Raw genomic sequence first — 18,498 nt, forward strand, 5'->3', positions numbered from 1 at the left:
ATTTAGCAGATCTTGAATTTTGATTAATATAGCAGATTCTGAATCTTTTAAAAAGACATGAACATGCTATCAATTTGATGCATATAAGTAAGAGGAAGAAAATTATCCGCAAGAATCTACAATTTAATTCCATCCTCAGATTATTCTCTGTAATGATATGGTGCAGCAAAAAAAGCATGGCTCAGATGCTCAATGTTCCTTTGACAGAATTGCAACATACAAACACAAGTGAACAATCAATGAACAGATTAAATGACATGGGCAGCCAGTGAGGAAATAGATAGAATAAATAATATCTGATTCTCTTCTAATAAGATGAGTAAATGCTTTGCTATATATACATACTATAATCACTCTATATGATAGGAGTAATTGCATAGAATAGAAAATATAGAAAAGATTAAAACCTCTGAGTGAATTAAAAAGAGGTAAATAGAGAGTGAATATTAATATAGAAAGAGATAGAAGAATAGAGAAAGAATATTATAAATAATAATAGAGATAAAACATCACATGCTGTATGTTTTTGTGATTGCAACTCAGCAGTTTCAATCACTCTCTGCTCTCATTATTGACTTTTTATATGTGATTCAAACCTTCTTCAATTCTCAAAGTACTCTCTTGAGCTACATATGAATGATCTCTTTCTTACTTTCTTTTTTATTTGATATTTTGAGCTCTTAACTCTCTGTTTTCAGCTGTTAAAATAGCAGCACTATGCATTATCATTTGACATCTTTTGATCAGCTGACTTAGAGCATAATTGATTGAACTGAATGAGCTCTGTGTACAGTACTTGATATATTCTTTAACTTTCTCAGCCTGCTGCTTCAATTGACATACATTATGTGATATGACTGTCACTCAGAAGATTTGAAAGCTGTGAAAGATCTCTGAAGAAGTGGAGATATGCATTATAATATTAAGCTGTGAGAGAATCTGCTTAAAATTATATGAAATCAGCTCAGCAGCTTTAAAGCTGTTTTTGATGTTGCTTTTAGTCAGAGTCTATATCTGAGCTGCAGAATAGAGACTCAGAAACTTCTTTTTGTTAATATAATTGATTTCAAACTGCATCTGATTTTTCATCTGCTGTTTATATGCAGTTTTCAGAGATGAGAAGTAGTCAACATTCAATGACTGAAGAAGATAAAAGAAATGTGATAGCATATAAAGGATAATAATCTGATTTTTAGTGCAAAATTGATCAAATCTAGCTGAGATATGACTTCAGTGTCAGTCTAGAATTAATAGTTGATATTTGCTCTTTATATAGAGTAGAGTTTTCTTATTGAACATTTCTTTCAGTCAGTACAAGCTCAGCTGATTAGTGATTTAGTCATTCTTACTGACTTCAATCACTCAGTTATATAGTAGTCCTTCTATCTCATATCAGCAGAATTGATGCATTTTTTCTTTGAGAATAATCATTATATGCAAGACTTAGTCAGTTGCATTGACTTCAGTAATAACAGTCATTTATTTCTGATCTTTATACTGTATAAACTTGAGATTTTCAACTTTTTTATATTCAGTCATCACTCTAACAGTTTCAATTACACTTATCTGAAACTCTGTATCATCAAAGTTGTAGATATCATCTTTCAGAATCTTATACTTTGTAATAATGTTTTGTACAAGTCTAAATTACTCATAAATAATCACAGAATTCTCACATAGAGTTTGCTAATAATCATATTTATGTGAGAACTTGAATTTCAGCTTATTATGATGCTTGACAAAGTTTCATACTCAGCATTCACTCACTATGAGTGAGAAATTGAATTCTTAACTGACAAAAAGAAGATTAATCATTTCTCATACAGCTGTAATTCAGAGAAACTGATCTTACTTATTCATGATCAGAATTCATTAAACAAGAGATTCTTCCTCTATAAGACTAAGTTTTCAATTCTTTGAAAAAGTGTCAATACATATTATATGATCATATATATGATAAGTTAAAGTTGCATAAGAGACTTCATATAGCTTTGCTGCACCTCATACACTTGAAATTTGATCATTTTTAAGTGCTTGAATGACTAAAAGAAATCTTCCTTCCTGAGTAAAGACTTTATTTCTTTGTGTGATTGACATTTTTAATGCAGAGCATTTCTCATTGTATGAAGGGTAGGAAGTGGTTCACTCACTTATATGGTTCACTCACTTATTGATTACATTATTCTAAACCTATTTAAATAAGCCGCCCATATTTCGCGTCATAGAGCGTCATATACTTTCAGAGCCAATACAAGAGAAGAGGAGGGGAAGAAAATGGGCTAGATATTCAACTCAAATCGGCCCACACGGGTAGGAAGCATCCAAAACAGGAAATTTAAGCGTAGACGTAGATGGGGATGCAGATGCACTTTGCCCTAGACATCCTAGCCCAGGAAACATCTGAGCCGTAGCTCTTAAACAACTACCCTGTTTCCACCTCCTCAGCCGTAGCTTCAGCAGCCTTTCCACCCTTCACGGCTCCAGCCTCGGTAATCAGCCTCAACTCATCCATCCGTTTCTCAAACTGCTCTATCATCTCCTCCAAACTCTGCTGGGTCCGTGGAGATCGACTACTCGATGTGTTAAAGGTTACGCCCGATGTGCCTTCAATCTCCAGCATCAAGCCACCCATCGACGAAGAAGAGTGGTTCGCAGATGTTGTTGGTGTTGGTGTGGTGGTGGTGGTGGTGGAGGTTCCAATAGCGGTGCCCTTGGAGGAAATAGGGCTATTTGAGGAGGAATCGAAGGTGGGCGCAGGGCAAAGCCGTATGTTAAGGACTTGCCAGGACGAACTTAGGCTGTGTGCAGAGGTTATATTGAATGGATAGAGGTGTTGTAACGCATTATTGATGGGTTGGGATGTTGCCAGATTTGGTTTTGGTTCTTCCGCAACAGTAGTTGGTGCAAAATTTGATATGTCTTCAGTATTTGTAGCTGTAGCTTCTGGGGTAGGATGAGCGTTACTTTCGGAGTGGGAGCGTTGCACATCAAGGACGATGTAGTGTTCCTGTACCCCGGGAATTTGGGGGGGTAGGGAGGACGCCTTCGTATTGTCGGCCTCTATGTCTTCATCTTCATCACAGTCTTCTCCATTCCGTCGCCACAGAAGTGCATTGCTCGAGGCTCGTAGAGAGTTGTTTCCCTGGCCGGATTCCAAAACCCGTAGAGCAGCCTCTGTTATTAGGTCAGTGTCATCGTCAGAAAATATGTAGTGGACAGTGGGATGGTAATATTCCGACGAGTGAACGTCCTGGACTAGCGTAAAGAAGGGACGAAAAGGGAGCTGGTGGGATTCTAGAGATTGAAGGTCGTCCTGATATATATGAGCGCCCCTATCATTTGGTCTGTCAGATAGAGCGGAGGGTCGTATATTGCCACCCAGTTGCTGGTCCGGAGCCGGTAAAAGAGTATCAGGGCTGCGAGGAGAGATCATTGCAGGTATGATTTATTAGGCTACATGGTTAAAAGGAGGCAGGCTAGAGGTATCCTATAGGAGGTGAAGTCTGAGACTGTGAGTAACGGACTGTTGACTAACTACTTACAGAAGGGGAGAGAGAGAGAAATACCTGTCACATGCACACGTGAGCATGTGATCTGGAGTCAATTGTGGCTATACAGTGGGCAGAGTGAGACTAACTGCGCCCTAGTTGGTTGATTATGAAATCAACCACTGGTTGGACCCACCTCAATATAAACTGCTATTTCAACTTGAAATATTATTTTATTCAGGATATTAAATTAATTTATCAACAAATGTAGTAAGATTCATTAAATACAATTTGATTATATAGTAGAAAATTTATTTATTACTTTTTCTGATAACTCTAACATTAATATTTTTATCTCTATAATATTATTTAAGTTTTATTATAATTTTTTCATTTTTAAATATAACTTTTTTAATATCTTTTAATTATCAAATTTTTGATAAATGTCTGTTATCCTGTATATATTAGATACGAACATGATATGATCTCTTTCTTATATATCACTCTTTGAGATATTGAGATACTTATTTAAAGCTTTTTTCAAAACTTAGTAAATTTTTAAAATTTTGATTTAAGAATATTCTCATTTAAAAGCTCTTACTGAAATTGATCAGTCTTTCAATTTTTATACTATTCAAACAAGATGTAAATGATTAATTATTGAAAATATATTTTTCTTTGAAAAGTAAATATTCATCAATAATTTTCATCATCAATCTATAATACTTGATCTAAAGAGTATGAAAATTGAATGACAAAGAGATTAATTAGATCAAAACAATTCAGATAGTTTTTAAAAAGTTTTATCAAGTCATTGTTAAGAAAAGACATATCTAAGCTCATTGAAAACTTTACTAATTTTGATTTTCTTTTCATTACATCAAATATCTTCTTATACTACTCTCATCAAAGTTTATCTAGACACAGCAGAAAAGATAGCTGTAGAAAACAAAGAACACATAGTGTAAGATCTCTGCATCTAATCTCTGTATACTACAAACTAAAGATTAGAACTAGCAAAGCATAGCTGAGAATGGAGACAAGTTAAAACTAAATATATATTTATAAGATATTTTATAGAATTAAGATCTAACTAATTCTTTCACAAACTTAATAGATCTTAGTTATATTAGGGAGTGAATGCAAGCAGCATAAGAAGAAAACTCTCTGCATTGCTAACTACTATATAATGAAATACAAAGCTTGATGAGATGAAAGATGTTAGAGAATTCCCCAGCTATCTGAGATCATATGCATCTATGTATTTATTAGTAGTAGCTAGCATGCTTAGAGGTTACACAATGCAACAAGGTTAACAATAGTCCTCTAAAAGGTTATAAAACTCTTGAATTAGAGGTTTTTTGCTGTGAACAATGTGAGGAGAAGCTGTAAATGAATAGCTGCAAATGAACAGCTATGAACAAACAGCTACAAACAATGTGAGGAAAAATATAAACAATAATTAGACAACATTGATGATCAATCTACATTCAGATAGAACATCAGATTTGACAGAAGAATACATATCAAAAAGAAGATAAAATTGAGTATCTGAGAATAAAACTCTGGAGAATAGAACTTTAGAGCCTGCAAATTTGCTGCTTATATCTATTACAGTCTATAGAAGTGCCTCTGAAGTATTTGAAATAGACAAGACAATTCTGAAGAAATCAGCTAAGTCTATTAACATATATGAAGACCTGGTTGATGAAATGTCAGAAAATACAGTTGACTCTAGTAACCAGGTGTCAGAAGTTAGTGAAGAAACTCTAATAAGATTAGAAATTGCAAAACTTCAGTAAGAAGTTGAAATGATGAGAGCTAGCAGAGAGGCACTCACTATCAATACTAGCAGTAATAAAATGAGTGAAAATCTTACAAACTATCTACAGAGAAAAGGCAAAACTACTATCATAATAAAAATTTTTACTGAATTTAAAGATCAAATGAAGCATATCAAGAAATCTGTTATTTTGACTGATTTCATAAACTATTCAATGTGAAGAGAAGAGATGATACTGACTGCTAAGCAATCTAAAATCAATAATATCTTCAATAAGAAGTAATCTGCCTTGGAGAATAATGCTAGTATGAATATGCAATATTTTTAACCTGAAAGAAATATATAGCTCTATAATCATATATTGTCTTCAATCTCTCTGCAAGCAAAATCTCATTTTATGATATTCTCAAATCATCTCTCTGCAAGCAAAATCTCATTTTATGATATTCTCAGATCATTAGTTGTCAGTATATATTTTATAAACAATCATAGAAGAGAATTTCTCAGAGAGGTCTACAGTCTGTCACATCTATCTTTTTGAGAAACTGATTAGCTTAACAGTTAAGATGAAAGACTCAGATAGAGCTTTTATAGAATGTTTGATCATCATTCAGACTGAATATACTTGTTTGAGGTATAAGATTGAAGATTTTATTCTTTTTGACTGCTTGCTAACTGGTGTCAGTGCTGGATGAGCATCATTCATCAGAGATAGGATGAACCACGTCAAAAAAGATGTCAACGCCTGTGATATAGAGACAGACTTCATGGGACTATGTTGAGATATTCTATTGTATCTACCAGCCACTGAACAGAATACTGCTTTGACAAATACAAGAAATCTCACAAATAATACTCAAGATTCATAGAAAAAGAATAAGGGTAAGAATAGAGATTTGAGGACTAAAGACAAAGACAAAGATACGAAGGCCAAGTAGAATAGTGATAATATGAAAAAGATGTGCTATCACTATCAGAAGATAGAGCATTTTAAAGCTGACTATTAAACAAAATATTTAAAAAAACACTTTGTATATTATAAAGAGAAGAATAATTATAAGAACAAGAATAAAAATAAAGACAACAATACTTCAGTTCATAATGTTGTGAAGTAAGTATTCTTTGCAAAAGAGATGATTTATTTTAGTAATAAAGTAATAAAGAATATCTGAATTCTAAACTCTGAATCAGAAGCTCACATCACATCTCAAAAGAATATCATTGAGGTTATACCTCAGAAAATGAATGTCATATTGAAGATGACAGATAGATCTACAGTGCTAGTAGCAGATGTAAAGAGGGTGTGCATCTCAACTGAGAAATCAAGTACTGAACTGAATAACATCTGTTATGTTCTGAAGCTAGAGGTCAATCTAATGAGCCTTAAAAAACTTGTACACAAAGATTATACTTTCAAACAATTGATGTACAGCAATAATCATTCAATCTTGATGATATTTTATGATAGAATGACAGGCTTCAAAGCACATTTGAATGAAAAGAATGTCTATGTGGTGGAGAAATCACCAGCATTAAGAGATTTGATCTGTTTTGCAATGCTAAATGGCAATTTTGAACTTGCATATATCTTGCAATCAGATGATGATTTTATAATGAAGCTGCTCAAGAGTAACATCAAGACTTTGAAATATACTATGGCATAGTGGCATTAAAAGCTAAGTCAACTAAACTCAGTAGATATAATAAAAATGGCTGCAGATTCTAGACAAAGATGTGAATAAGAGATTAAAAGACATTGTCATTTCTCAAGATATATATATAAGTAAAGATAATCTATCTATTCTTTGCTTCAATGAGCAGAGCTATCAAAGCCGGCTTATAACGAATTTGTAGAGAAAATAGAATTGACAGAGATCTGATCTTATTGATAAGAATGATTGATTTTATACAGTTTTACAGCCTCTAAGAAGATGTAATAAGAATATAGATTAAAAGAATAATTGTATATTTTCTTTATAAAGTTACAGTATAAAAATATAATAGAGTTTTTTCTAATAGAAAAACTAGCATTTGATTTCTGTATTTAATTTTTATTGCAGATTTGAGAGCATTCAGCAGGTAAAGAATAAGGTAGAGCTCAGACTCATCATAGCATGAGAGAGTGTTAGAGAATTCCCTAGCTATCTGAAATCACATACATCTATATATTTATTGTTGGATATCTGAAATGATTATATTGATAGTCTATCTCAGAGATGCTATATATTACTTTGTGATGTGCTAGTCAATAATAGAAAGTTTAGACTTTAACATCTTTTCTTGAACTAGCTATTGTACAGACTAGCTATTATACAGACAAGCTACTGTCTTACTCAAATCAATCATATTCATCCATCATCTCTGTCAATCTATCTTGTCTTCCAATTGCTGTATCCATCAAATTCTTTTCTTATTTCACTCATAATCTGACTGACTTCTCAAAAGTTCTTCAATATTTGAAGAAGTTATTGTAAAGAATGCTTGATTTAACTGACTTACAAGTAGATTCTCTGTATTTCTATCTTTGCTCTTATCTCTATTCTTAGTCTTATTTTTATTTTTATTTTTTAATATTTCAATGTGCTTCTTATTATGCTTTTGTCATTCAGTATTTGTGAGATTTGAGTTCTTAAACTAGCAGTGTTTGATCATATGCTCTGTATTCTCACAGTAGTGATATTGACATTCATTGAATTATTCAGTGACAGCATTCACAGTAGATGAGTTGAGATGAGTTGTAGTGATAGTGACACAAGTAGTCAACTAATTCATCAATTCATCAAGATTCAGATTCTGAATAGAGCTCTGTTTGATGGCATAGAAATCATTCAACTTCATTCTAACAAATTTCTATTGCTAGTCTCTCAGTCCTAGTATGAATAGATCATGATAGATATTCTTAGCTCAATTTTCACCTAGAGATATAAGTTTTACCTTTAGATCTCAAAAAATTATAAGATAGATGTGAAAACTATTGCTTTTAAGCTATAAGTCTTTTAACTTCTTAATGATTTAAAGATATTCTTCTGCATAATATATAGTATAGTGCTGAATAAGATTCTTTCATATAATTGCTACTAGATAGAAATCTTCATTTAATGATTCTAGAAAATTGCATATAATTGCATTCAAAGATTAAAAGATTCTTATATAAAGAAGTTCATTTTTCTTATTTCAAAGCTCAATTTTTAGAGAAACTGTGATAGAAGATACTTTTTATTATTTGTTGAGAGCATTTTTTATCTGAATCAAATGAGCATCTGCAAGAATAGAGCTCTTTCATTTCAGATAGTTGACTTCAGTGAGAATGACTACATGCTTTTCTTTTAATTTGATCTTTGCATCTTTGTAAAATTCATCAACTTTATCTTTAATGAGATTCTTAGTAGTATTTAATAAGAAATCTGAGTTTTTCTCTAGTCTTTATATGAGTCTTTTTATCTGTCTATTTTGTCTTTTCATATATTTTATCATCATTCACCTTATATTCATATTGCTTTCATTCATATTTATTTCATCTCTTTGATCAGTTTCTCCCTTAGATTCAGAGATAGATGTATCATATTCATGTTTGTCTCTATTCATGTTGTTACTTGCAGAGGTGTTCAATGATCCTGCAGCTTATGTTCTTGAAGACATCTGTTTATCTCCTCTTATTTCAATCTTTTTCCTGCAATCAAAGCTTTCAAAATAATCACTTTTCATTAGATTCTTGTTGCAATTCAGTGATGCAGTCCCCATGAGATGTTTTATACCCCAGATTAAAGAAGAAGAAGAAATAGAGTGTGGAAGTAGTGTGAAAGGCTCTTCAAAAAGAAAAACAAGCTATCTGAGCCATAATCTATTGAACATCTGAAGTGGTTGTATTGGTAACCTATCTCAGAGATGCTATATACTATTGTGCGGTGCGCTAGTCCATAATAGGAAGCCTAGGCTCCAACAATTTATTAGTAGTAGCTAGCTCGCTTAGAGTCACACAATGCAACAAGGTTGATAACGGTCCTCTAAGAAAAGGGGGTGCTGGGGTGGATTATAACCACCTGCATGGTCGCGTGGTCACGTAATGTGGATTAGGCCTAATCGGGCACCGAGCTTAATCCGACGTCGAGTCTAACCGGCGGTCGGGCTCGTCAGACGCTGAGCCAGCCGGGCGCCGGGTCGAGTCTAACCAGGCGCCGGGCCCCCCTTTCATCCCATCAAGCTTAGTATTTCGTTATATAGCAGTTAGCAATGCAGAGAGTTTCCTTCTTATGCAGCTTGCATTCACTCCCTAATAATAGATACTTCATAAAGAAATACAATCATATTATAAAGTTACTATTTTAGCTAACTTAAAAAAATCAATTTTTTGAATAAAATATAATTTATCAAAATATCTTTGATTGAATAAAGAAAGCTCTATCTGATGCTTTAGTACTTTCTCATTATAATTTGAATCAAAATATCTGTATGAAGACTGAAATATTAAATAATATTATAATTGATATTCTGTCTTAATTATATGAGAATGAACAGTGATATTTTATAAGATTCTACTTGTCATTCATAAGCAGTACAGAGAGAAACTATGAGATTCTTAATAAAAAGATATTAGCAATAGTAAGAGCTTTATCATAGTATCATAAACTAAATTAAAAGAATTTTGAAATGAAGAAAAATTTAAAATTCTAATAAATCATTGAGTATTTGAGTATTTTATAACTATTAAAAATCTCAATATCAGATAAATATACTGAGCTAAGTTTCTTTTATAATTTTGATTTCTAATTCAATATCAATCTAAATATTAGAATATACTAGTAGATATTTTAAATAAATTAAAGATTAAAAAAAATTAATTTAAAAATAATTATTTTTTAAATCAAAAAGATTAAAATTAGAAATTATTAAAAAATCTATTAAAATTAAAACTTTAAATATAAATATAAAGATTCTAAATAATATCATGATAGAAAATAGAGAGATAAGATCATTAAGCTTATGATATGAGAAAACACAACAGAAAATAACTTTAAAAGCTGATAGATAAACTTTTATTTTTTTAAAACTTCTTAGTGATATTAATTGATATAGATTTTACTTTTCAAATATATTTTTTAAAGAAGATTTATAAATAGTTATCAATAGCATAATTTAAAAAGAGAAAGCTATATTTATTGATAAAGATAAGATACTACTTGTTAGGAAGTGAGTGTGAGCTGCATAAGAAGAAAACTCTCTGTGTTGCTAACTGCTATATAACAAAATACTAAGCTTGATGAGATGAAAGAGGTGCTGAGGCCTGCTTGGGTTATAACCACCTGCATGATTGTTTGATCATGTGAGAATATTTGACCTAATCAGACACTGAGCTTAATTTAACATTAAGTCTAACCAGGCACCAGGTCTCAGTCAGGCTCAGTCGGGCACTGAGCCTAACATCACCCCTCAGTCTAGGGACAGACATGTCCTCATGCTGGTAGGTCATCATCAACCTCATTCTTCAGATAGCTGTCTGTCTCCCATGCCTTCAGCCACTTATTTAGTCATCTTGAGAGTTCAACTTTTGTAGAATTAACTTCATGAAAGTCATGTATGATGTGTGGTGATTCTTTGAAGTTATAAGCTGAGTATCAAGATGAGTCCTCATCAAATTTCTTTCAGTGAACTTGATATTGCAGTTTGTCTTGATTTATTCAACTGACTAATATATGCTTCACTTCTCATTCATTTTCTTCATCTATCTCAATTGAATCTGATGGTTTGACAATCTGCTCTGATAGAGAATCTCTTGAATCTTTGTGCAGCTTGTCTGAAGAGAAGATTGAATAAATTTTCATGATTGTGAGAAGGTTCAGTCTATAGATGTTACTCACTCTCTCTAGAATTCTGAAGAGGTCTGTGTTCTGTGCTGTCAGCTTACAGCTTGATTGATCAATTCTGTATGATTTCAATGTCAAATAGACAAAATCTCTCACTGTGAAGTCAGATTCTCAGTGATGTCTGTCAATCTGCCTCTTCATCTGTTTCTGTGCTGTCTTCATGCTCTTGTCTGCTCACTTTCAGATTTCTTTCATCTGTTTAACAAAGTTTTGAGCAGCTCTTCAATTTGTTCTCTTCTTTGTCCTTAATTCCCTTGACAGAGACCTTCAGTCAAATGATGTTCATGACTCATATTCATTTGCAGCTAGAAAGAGAGAGATTTCAGTGAAGATGTTTGAGATGGCTGCAGAAGCATGATTTATAATGAGTAATCACTCATTTTAGTTATTTTGATAGTAATTAACATATGAGTGAAGATGTGTGACAATATACTGATTTGTTGCCTCTGTCTGCCCATCTGTCTGTGTGTGATGTACTGTTGAGAGTTTCAACTTTATGTCTAGAATTTCTGTGAACTCATCTCAGAAGTTTGATATGAACTGAGGGCTGTGGTCAGAGACAATCGAGTCTGGTGCCCCATTATAGAAATAGTAGAATCAGATGAATAATCAAGCCAGCTCACAGGCTGTAACTTCACAGATAGTAGGAACTGAAATTGCCTTCTTGCTTAACTGACAGACTATAACTAGAATGGCATCACAGTCACTTTTGCTCTTTGACACATTCATGAAGTTCATTGCAATATGCTGCCATGTCTGTTTTGATATTGATAGCAGCTTTAGCAGGTCAGAGGCTTTGTCCCTTGAGATCTTACTAACTCAGCATGTATGATAGTTCTGAACATAGCATAAGACATCTGCCCACCAGGTGGTTCATTAATAGTGAGGGTGAATCAGAGCCAGAGTCTTCTATCTCTCTGAATGTGCTGTTAAGATCTGATCATGAATTTTCTTTAGCAGAGCAGCTATAAGAGTTTCTTTCTGAACAGACACAATCAATCTTTCATGATAGAGCAACATATTATTCTTTATTGTATAGGGGCTATTCTTCTCTCCTACTTGCTGCTGCAGAGGCTCAATTGAGGTGACTGTCTTGTTTAAAGACACTATGTGTTCAGCAATGTTCTCTTTCTCTGAGAAGTTGATGCTAGCAATATTCATAGAGAAAGTGATCTGAGAGTCAAGAGTCTCTGATTCTAGAAGAATCTGCATATGACTGTTCTGTTGCTTCTTAATTTGCTCAGATCTGCTCAGTGTGTCTGCTAGCAGATTGACCTTACCTGGTCAATACTTAATCTCAAAATAGAAATGAAATAGAAATTCTGCTCAGTGAGTCTGACATGCATTCAGCTTCTTGATTGTCATGAAGTATTCCAGTGCATGATGATCAGTGAGAACTTTGAATCATTCTTTCTGTTGTAGTCTCTCAAGCTTAGCTCATCACTTCTGCAATGCTCAGATGACTGCAAGCATTTTCTTATCATGAATCTCATAGTTGAGCTCTGCATCATTCATTGACTTGAAGTAGAAGATCACAGAATGTCAAAGATTATCATTTAATCTTTGACTCAGTATCTCAGTCATCACTTCATCTGAGGCATCAGTCTCAATGTGGGTTTCACATCCAGAGTCAAAGTAATGTAGAGTTGGAGCCTCCATCAGCTGCTTCTTCAGTTTCTCAAAGACTGATTGACATTCTGATGTCCACATGAATGAAATTGTCTTCTTTGTCAACTGGTATAGTGATTTTGCAATTCAGCTATAGTTCCTTATAAATCACTGATAGAAGTTGTCAAATTCTAGAAATGATTGAACATCTTTTACTGCAATTGAAATCTGCCACTTTGTGATGACAGCAGTCTTCTCAGAGACTGTCTTGATTCTCTCTGTGATAATGATAAACCTCAGATATCTTGTTCTCTGAACAGCAAACTCACATTTCCAGATGCTAGCTTGCAAGTCTGCTGTCTTTAATCAGTTCAGTATTAGATTCACTTGCTACTTGTGTTCTTCAAGAGTCCTGCTGTAGATTAGAAGGTCATCCATGAATGCTGTCATGAACTTATCCAAATAGTCAAAGAAGATACTGTTGACAAATCATTGAAAGCAGGCAGAGGCATTTGTAAGGCTGAAGAGAATCATCTGGTATTTATAGATTCTGTAGTGGGTTCTAATGATGGTCAGATCCTTCAACTTAGAGTTCATTCAGATGCAATAAAACCTCTGCTGAATGTTCAGCTTTGTAAAGTATTTTGCTCTGTTGAGTCAGTCCATCAGCTCATCTATTAGAGGCAAGAGATACTAATCTCATTTGATTATAGCATTCAGCTTGCAAAAGTCAACACAGAATCATAGCTTCTTCCCACTATGAGCAATCAGAATTGAGAAGGTGTAGAGAGCTGAACTTGAAATGACAAAGTTCTTTGCTAGGTTGGTTTCAAGATAGGTCTTCACTGCTTCTAGTTTCTCCAGATTCATCTTATATAGAGGTGCATGTTCAATGTTCTGAATGAGATCAGTGTTAGACTGAAGCTCTATCTTAAAATCAACATTCTTCTGTAGGGGAGGTAATTCATCTGATGCTTTCTTTGAGAAACAGTTCTTTTGATCTTTCAATCATTCTGATAAGTTGCTGATCAGCTTCTCATCAGACTCCACCTCAGCTCTCACTAAACTCCACTTCTCCTCAAGCTGTTTATCAATTTCATATAGACTGATTATGAAGACTGTTGAGTTTTTGTTCTTCATATAACTGTGAAAAGAAGCAATCTCAATGAAGTTCATATTCATCATCTGTGATGCTGTCTTCTTCCAGATCAGTCTCTGTCTTGTCTTAGATGTCATGAATGAGCTGGTTCTTTTTAATCTGCAGAGCTGAGTCTGATGCTTCTGTCTGATCTTCTTGTTCAGTTTGATTTCTCTTCATTTCACATCTGTCTAATGCTCAGACTTAAGATCTGAATGCTTCAGTATTGATCAGAGCACTATCTTCAGCATCAGCTCCACCATCTGTTCAGAGATAGACTGTTCACTCAGTCAAATCAGATGTTGATTTTTAACATCAAGTCATATATCCTGTGCTGTCAATCACTTTCATCCCAGGATGACAGAGTACTAGCCTAGGTCTGTCATCAGCAGAGGAACATTTCAGAATCTCCAGCCATTCACTTAGAGGTTTAGAGTCAATGTGCAGTCTATCACCTCATCAAAGACATCATTGTATTTCTTTATGCAGCATTTGAATGAGAGTTTCTGAAACTTTCTATTGAAGAATCTTGTCAATTCTATAGCATATTGAGTATCAATAAAATTCACATCATTTGCTTCAGTATCAGTGAGAGAATTTGTAGAAGTAGCAATTTCATTGTGAGCTAACTTAATTGAGACATTAAAGCTCTTTCTCTCAATCAAGTCCTTCATCTCAAACCTCTCACAGACTATTGAACTATCTGAGATGAAGTTTTCTCTCAGATTCACTTTTTTTCTGAATCTGCTGAAGACTCAGAAGTGTCATTCTCTGTGAGCTCAGTGATCATCTGTTAAGACTTCTGCTTTGCAGAGCAGTTTCTGGCAATGTGATCTTTCTTCTTGCAGTAGTAGCACTGAATATCTGAACAAGCACTCAAGACTTTCTTTATGATAGAGGATTTTGTGGCTGAGATGCTGTGAAAAGTTTGACTGTCAGAAATCTGTGAGATGTTTTGCTTGAAGATATTAGATTCATTTTCCCACAAGCTCTTTGACTTCTGAGTGGCATTGATTGTCTAGAGGATGTGAGCTGCCTGAGTACAGATCTTCTGAAACTCAGCATATGTATTAATGATTGCATTAACTACTGTCACTGTCCTCTGAAGATCAAAGAACAGCTTGTCATTGAAGTCTGTTTTATAGTTCTCTTTGACAATCTTAACCTCATTTGCCAGATGTAAGAATTTTGTGACAAATTCATGATAATTGTCCTCATTGCACATAATTAGCTTGTGATAATCACTTTTGACATTTTGCAGCTTATTAGCATTCTCATATATTGATTTGAGATGCTCAAATATCTCTTCTGCAGTTTGATATTGCTCAGAGTGATTCTCTTTCATACAGAGTTCAATGTGATGTGCCACATCCTCATCAGTTCAGTTTTCAATGTATGCAATTCTCATGTGTTCAATAGAGTAGTGGTTAGCATTCTTCTAGAGCTTGTTCTTCATCTAAGAGAGCCAGTGTTCAAATTTTGACTTCTTGCTGTCAGTGAGGTGTTTTGAGTCATCAATCTTGACAGACCTCTGAGTAGTCTCAGAGAGAATGACCTCTCAACTTGCTGCTTGATTGCTGACTGTCATGTAGATCAGAATGTGACTAAGTTCATCACATTCAGCAATTAGCTCATCAATCTAACTTTGTTTGACAATAGTCTGGTCAGTGATATTGTTTTGTTTCATTCTCAGACATGTGACTGTATCTCTCAATGTTTTTTCATCATCAAAGATGCTGTCAAAAATTGCTGCTAACTCTTTGTAGACATGGTTCTTGTCTGAATGAATCATCTGTCTGAATTCTTCAAATGAGACCTGTGATTGATCAGTTGGCCTAGTTAGAACATATCATCAGTTCCTCTTGATCTTTTCAGAGGGCTGGAAGTCTGGGGTGGCCATCCTGGTCTGGATCTCTCTGGTGACTAGAGAGGATGGGATGAGTTGCTGTTGTATGTTGTGCTGTTGAATTCTTGCTGAGCAGGTTCTACTCAATTCTGAGTAGAAGAGATAGAATAAAGCTTAGTATTATGTTAGGGAGTGAATGCAAGCTGCATAAGAAGGAAACTCTCTGCATTGCTAACTGCTATATAACAAAATACTAAGCTTGATGAGATGAAAGAGGTGCTGGGGCCTGCCTGGGTTATAACCACCCGCATGGTCATTTGATCACGTGAGAATATTTGGCCTTATCAGGCGCCGAGCTTAATCCGACGTCGAGTCTAACCGGGCATCGGGCCTCGGTCGGGCTCGGTCGGGCGCTGAGCCTAACAATTATTTATAAAGCTATAGCTTATAACTTGACTTAGTTCTACTATTCATGTAATAAGATATCAGACTTAATTATTTCTAATCATAGTTTTCAGTTCATATCAAACTTCTGAAATAAGTTTATAGAAATTCTATATATAAAGTTAAAACTCTCAATATCATATTATATATAGACAGAGAAATAGATTGAAGTAATAAATTAATATATTATTACTTATTTTTATCTGTATATTAATTATTATCAAAATAGTTGAAATAAGTAATTATTTATTATATATCATACTTTTGTAGTTACTTTAAACATTTATATTAAAATTTCTTTCTTTCTAACTATAAATAAATAAAAGTCATGAATATCATTTAACTAACTATCTTTTTCAAGAAAACTAGATATAAAGTAGAGAATAAATCAAAGATAGCTTAAAGCTTTATTTATTAAATAAAAAATTTTTAAAAGTATATAGATAAATATATAAAAATAATACAAAAATAGATAAAGAAATAAACTAACAAATATTATCAAAAAATCCAATCTTAAAATAGAGGATTTTATATATTTGATATTGAAATCATATAGTATTAACTAATTAAGCTATAAGCTGACAGTATAGAATACAGATCTCTTTAAAATTCTAATGAAGATAAGTAATATTTATAGACTAAACCTTCATATAATTATAAAAATATATTTAATCCTCTTCTCAGATAAACTAAATAAAATTTATGAGATCTTCTCTATTATCAGTCTGTCAAATAATTAGATTTAATTAAAATAAATAAAGAAAATAAATAAAAGATAAAGTATATATTAGTCTGCCAAATAAATTAAGACAAACTATAATATCAAGTTCATTAAAAGAAATTTAATGAGAATTTATCTTAATACTCAGCTCATAATACCAAAGAACTACTATATATATATATAAATTTTAAAAGACTAATTCTATAAAAGCTATACTCTCAAGATAACTAGATGAATAGCTGAAGACATGAAAAACAGATAATTATCTAAAGAATAAGATTAATGATAATTTGCTGGTATGAGAACATATCTGTTTCAAAACTGAGAGATGATGTTAGTATAATAACATTTGACATGATTGAACTAAATATTAAAAAAAAGTATAAGAAGTACTATAACTAATATTATAAATCACTATATCTCTTAAAGAAATTTAAGAATTCAGAGTATTTATATATATAAATAAGTAGCAATAAATTTTGTCTCTAATCTTTTATAAAATAAATTATATAATAGTAATTCTATTCTTTAATAAGTAATAATAGATTTTATCTCTATTTTTTTATGAAGTGAAGAATTGATAATATAATGCTCTTTCATAAAATGAGAGATTAGTGATATAAAGTACTGATTTTAAATTGTATAAAGTGCTGATTCTTCATGAAGTGCTTTATTAAGTAGTATAAGAATAAGAAGCTAGTATAAGAGATCTTGATATCATATAATAACTAAATTGATAAAAAATATATAAATAAAAATTATACAGATAGAGGCAGAGATGCTACTTCAATGGCACCATTTCAATAAAGTCTTGATAGTGTGAAGGTATAGTAATAGCTCAAAGATACAGCCTGAGTATTATTGAGTTTAGAATATAGTTTTTTTTATAATTGAAGATTTGAGCTTAGATGTTACATCCGCTGTCGCTGGTAATATGGGATAAAGTTGATCCGTTCCGACCTCAACCATATTCAGTTGCTTAGGTTGATCCGCTCCGATCCCCAACCATATTCGGTTGCTTAGGTTGATCCTCTCCGATCCTCAACCGCCTATATATATTGGGCTGCTTGTTCATTCTCATATTATTCTCGTTGCAGCTACCTAGTAGATAGATGAATTGAGCTTTTGTCTTATTACCATCATGCCTCTAGATTGAGCCATGACATTAGAGACTAGAAAGCAAAGACCCTCAATCTGCAGCAGGAGTAATACATCTGGACATAATACTTGGCAGTGTCAACAGACCTAAGTGTCTATCCTGTATAATTTCTGTATAGAATTCCTTGTGGTTGTTGCACAATTTGAAATTTTGTCAAATTAAATGATGGGAGTGATCCGGTAGGTCCTTGCTGAGTCAGTAATCCTTATCAGTCAGATAAGGGGCTTGCTTTGGCGCTAGTCCGTTTTGGACCAGAATGTTGTTCATCAAATCACAGCGACTTCAACTTTAATTTCCAACAGTCCTCGACACGACACGCACGGCCGCTCACAGCTGCCTGCTACACAATCGACTGCGTTCTTAGGCTTCCGCAGTTTTCCTTCACTCTTGAAGCTGTCTTGGTTCCAACCATCATGGTCGCCGTGCTATTCAAGGCCCCACGATGTCATA

The 18,498-nt window shown here is 33.3% G+C and overlaps 2 protein-coding genes across 2 annotated transcripts; both read right to left on the reverse strand.

The window, feature by feature from the left end:
- Positions 1 to 2,422: 2,422 nt before the first annotated feature.
- PADG_08596 (uncharacterized protein) lies at positions 2,423 to 3,433 on the reverse strand (the record flags this gene model as incomplete). Its single annotated transcript, XM_010765604.1, has 1 exon — positions 2,423 to 3,433. The coding sequence occupies one exon, from the start codon at positions 3,431 to 3,433 to the stop codon at positions 2,423 to 2,425; it is 1,011 nt and encodes a 336-aa protein (XP_010763906.1).
- Positions 3,434 to 9,364: 5,931 nt separating this feature from the next.
- On the reverse strand, positions 9,365 to 9,576 carry PADG_08597 (uncharacterized protein; the record flags this gene model as incomplete). The annotated part of the gene is made up of 2 exons (XM_010765605.1): positions 9,365 to 9,472; positions 9,571 to 9,576. The coding sequence occupies 2 exons, from the start codon at positions 9,574 to 9,576 to the stop codon at positions 9,365 to 9,367; spliced, it is 114 nt and encodes a 37-aa protein (XP_010763907.1).
- Positions 9,577 to 18,498: the final 8,922 nt, after the last annotated feature.

The sequence above is a fragment of the Paracoccidioides brasiliensis genome, assembly GCF_000150735.1.
Source record: "Paracoccidioides brasiliensis Pb18 unplaced genomic scaffold supercont2.23, whole genome shotgun sequence".
In the NCBI taxonomy this organism is placed as follows: Eukaryota; Fungi; Ascomycota; class Eurotiomycetes; order Onygenales; family Ajellomycetaceae; genus Paracoccidioides; species Paracoccidioides brasiliensis.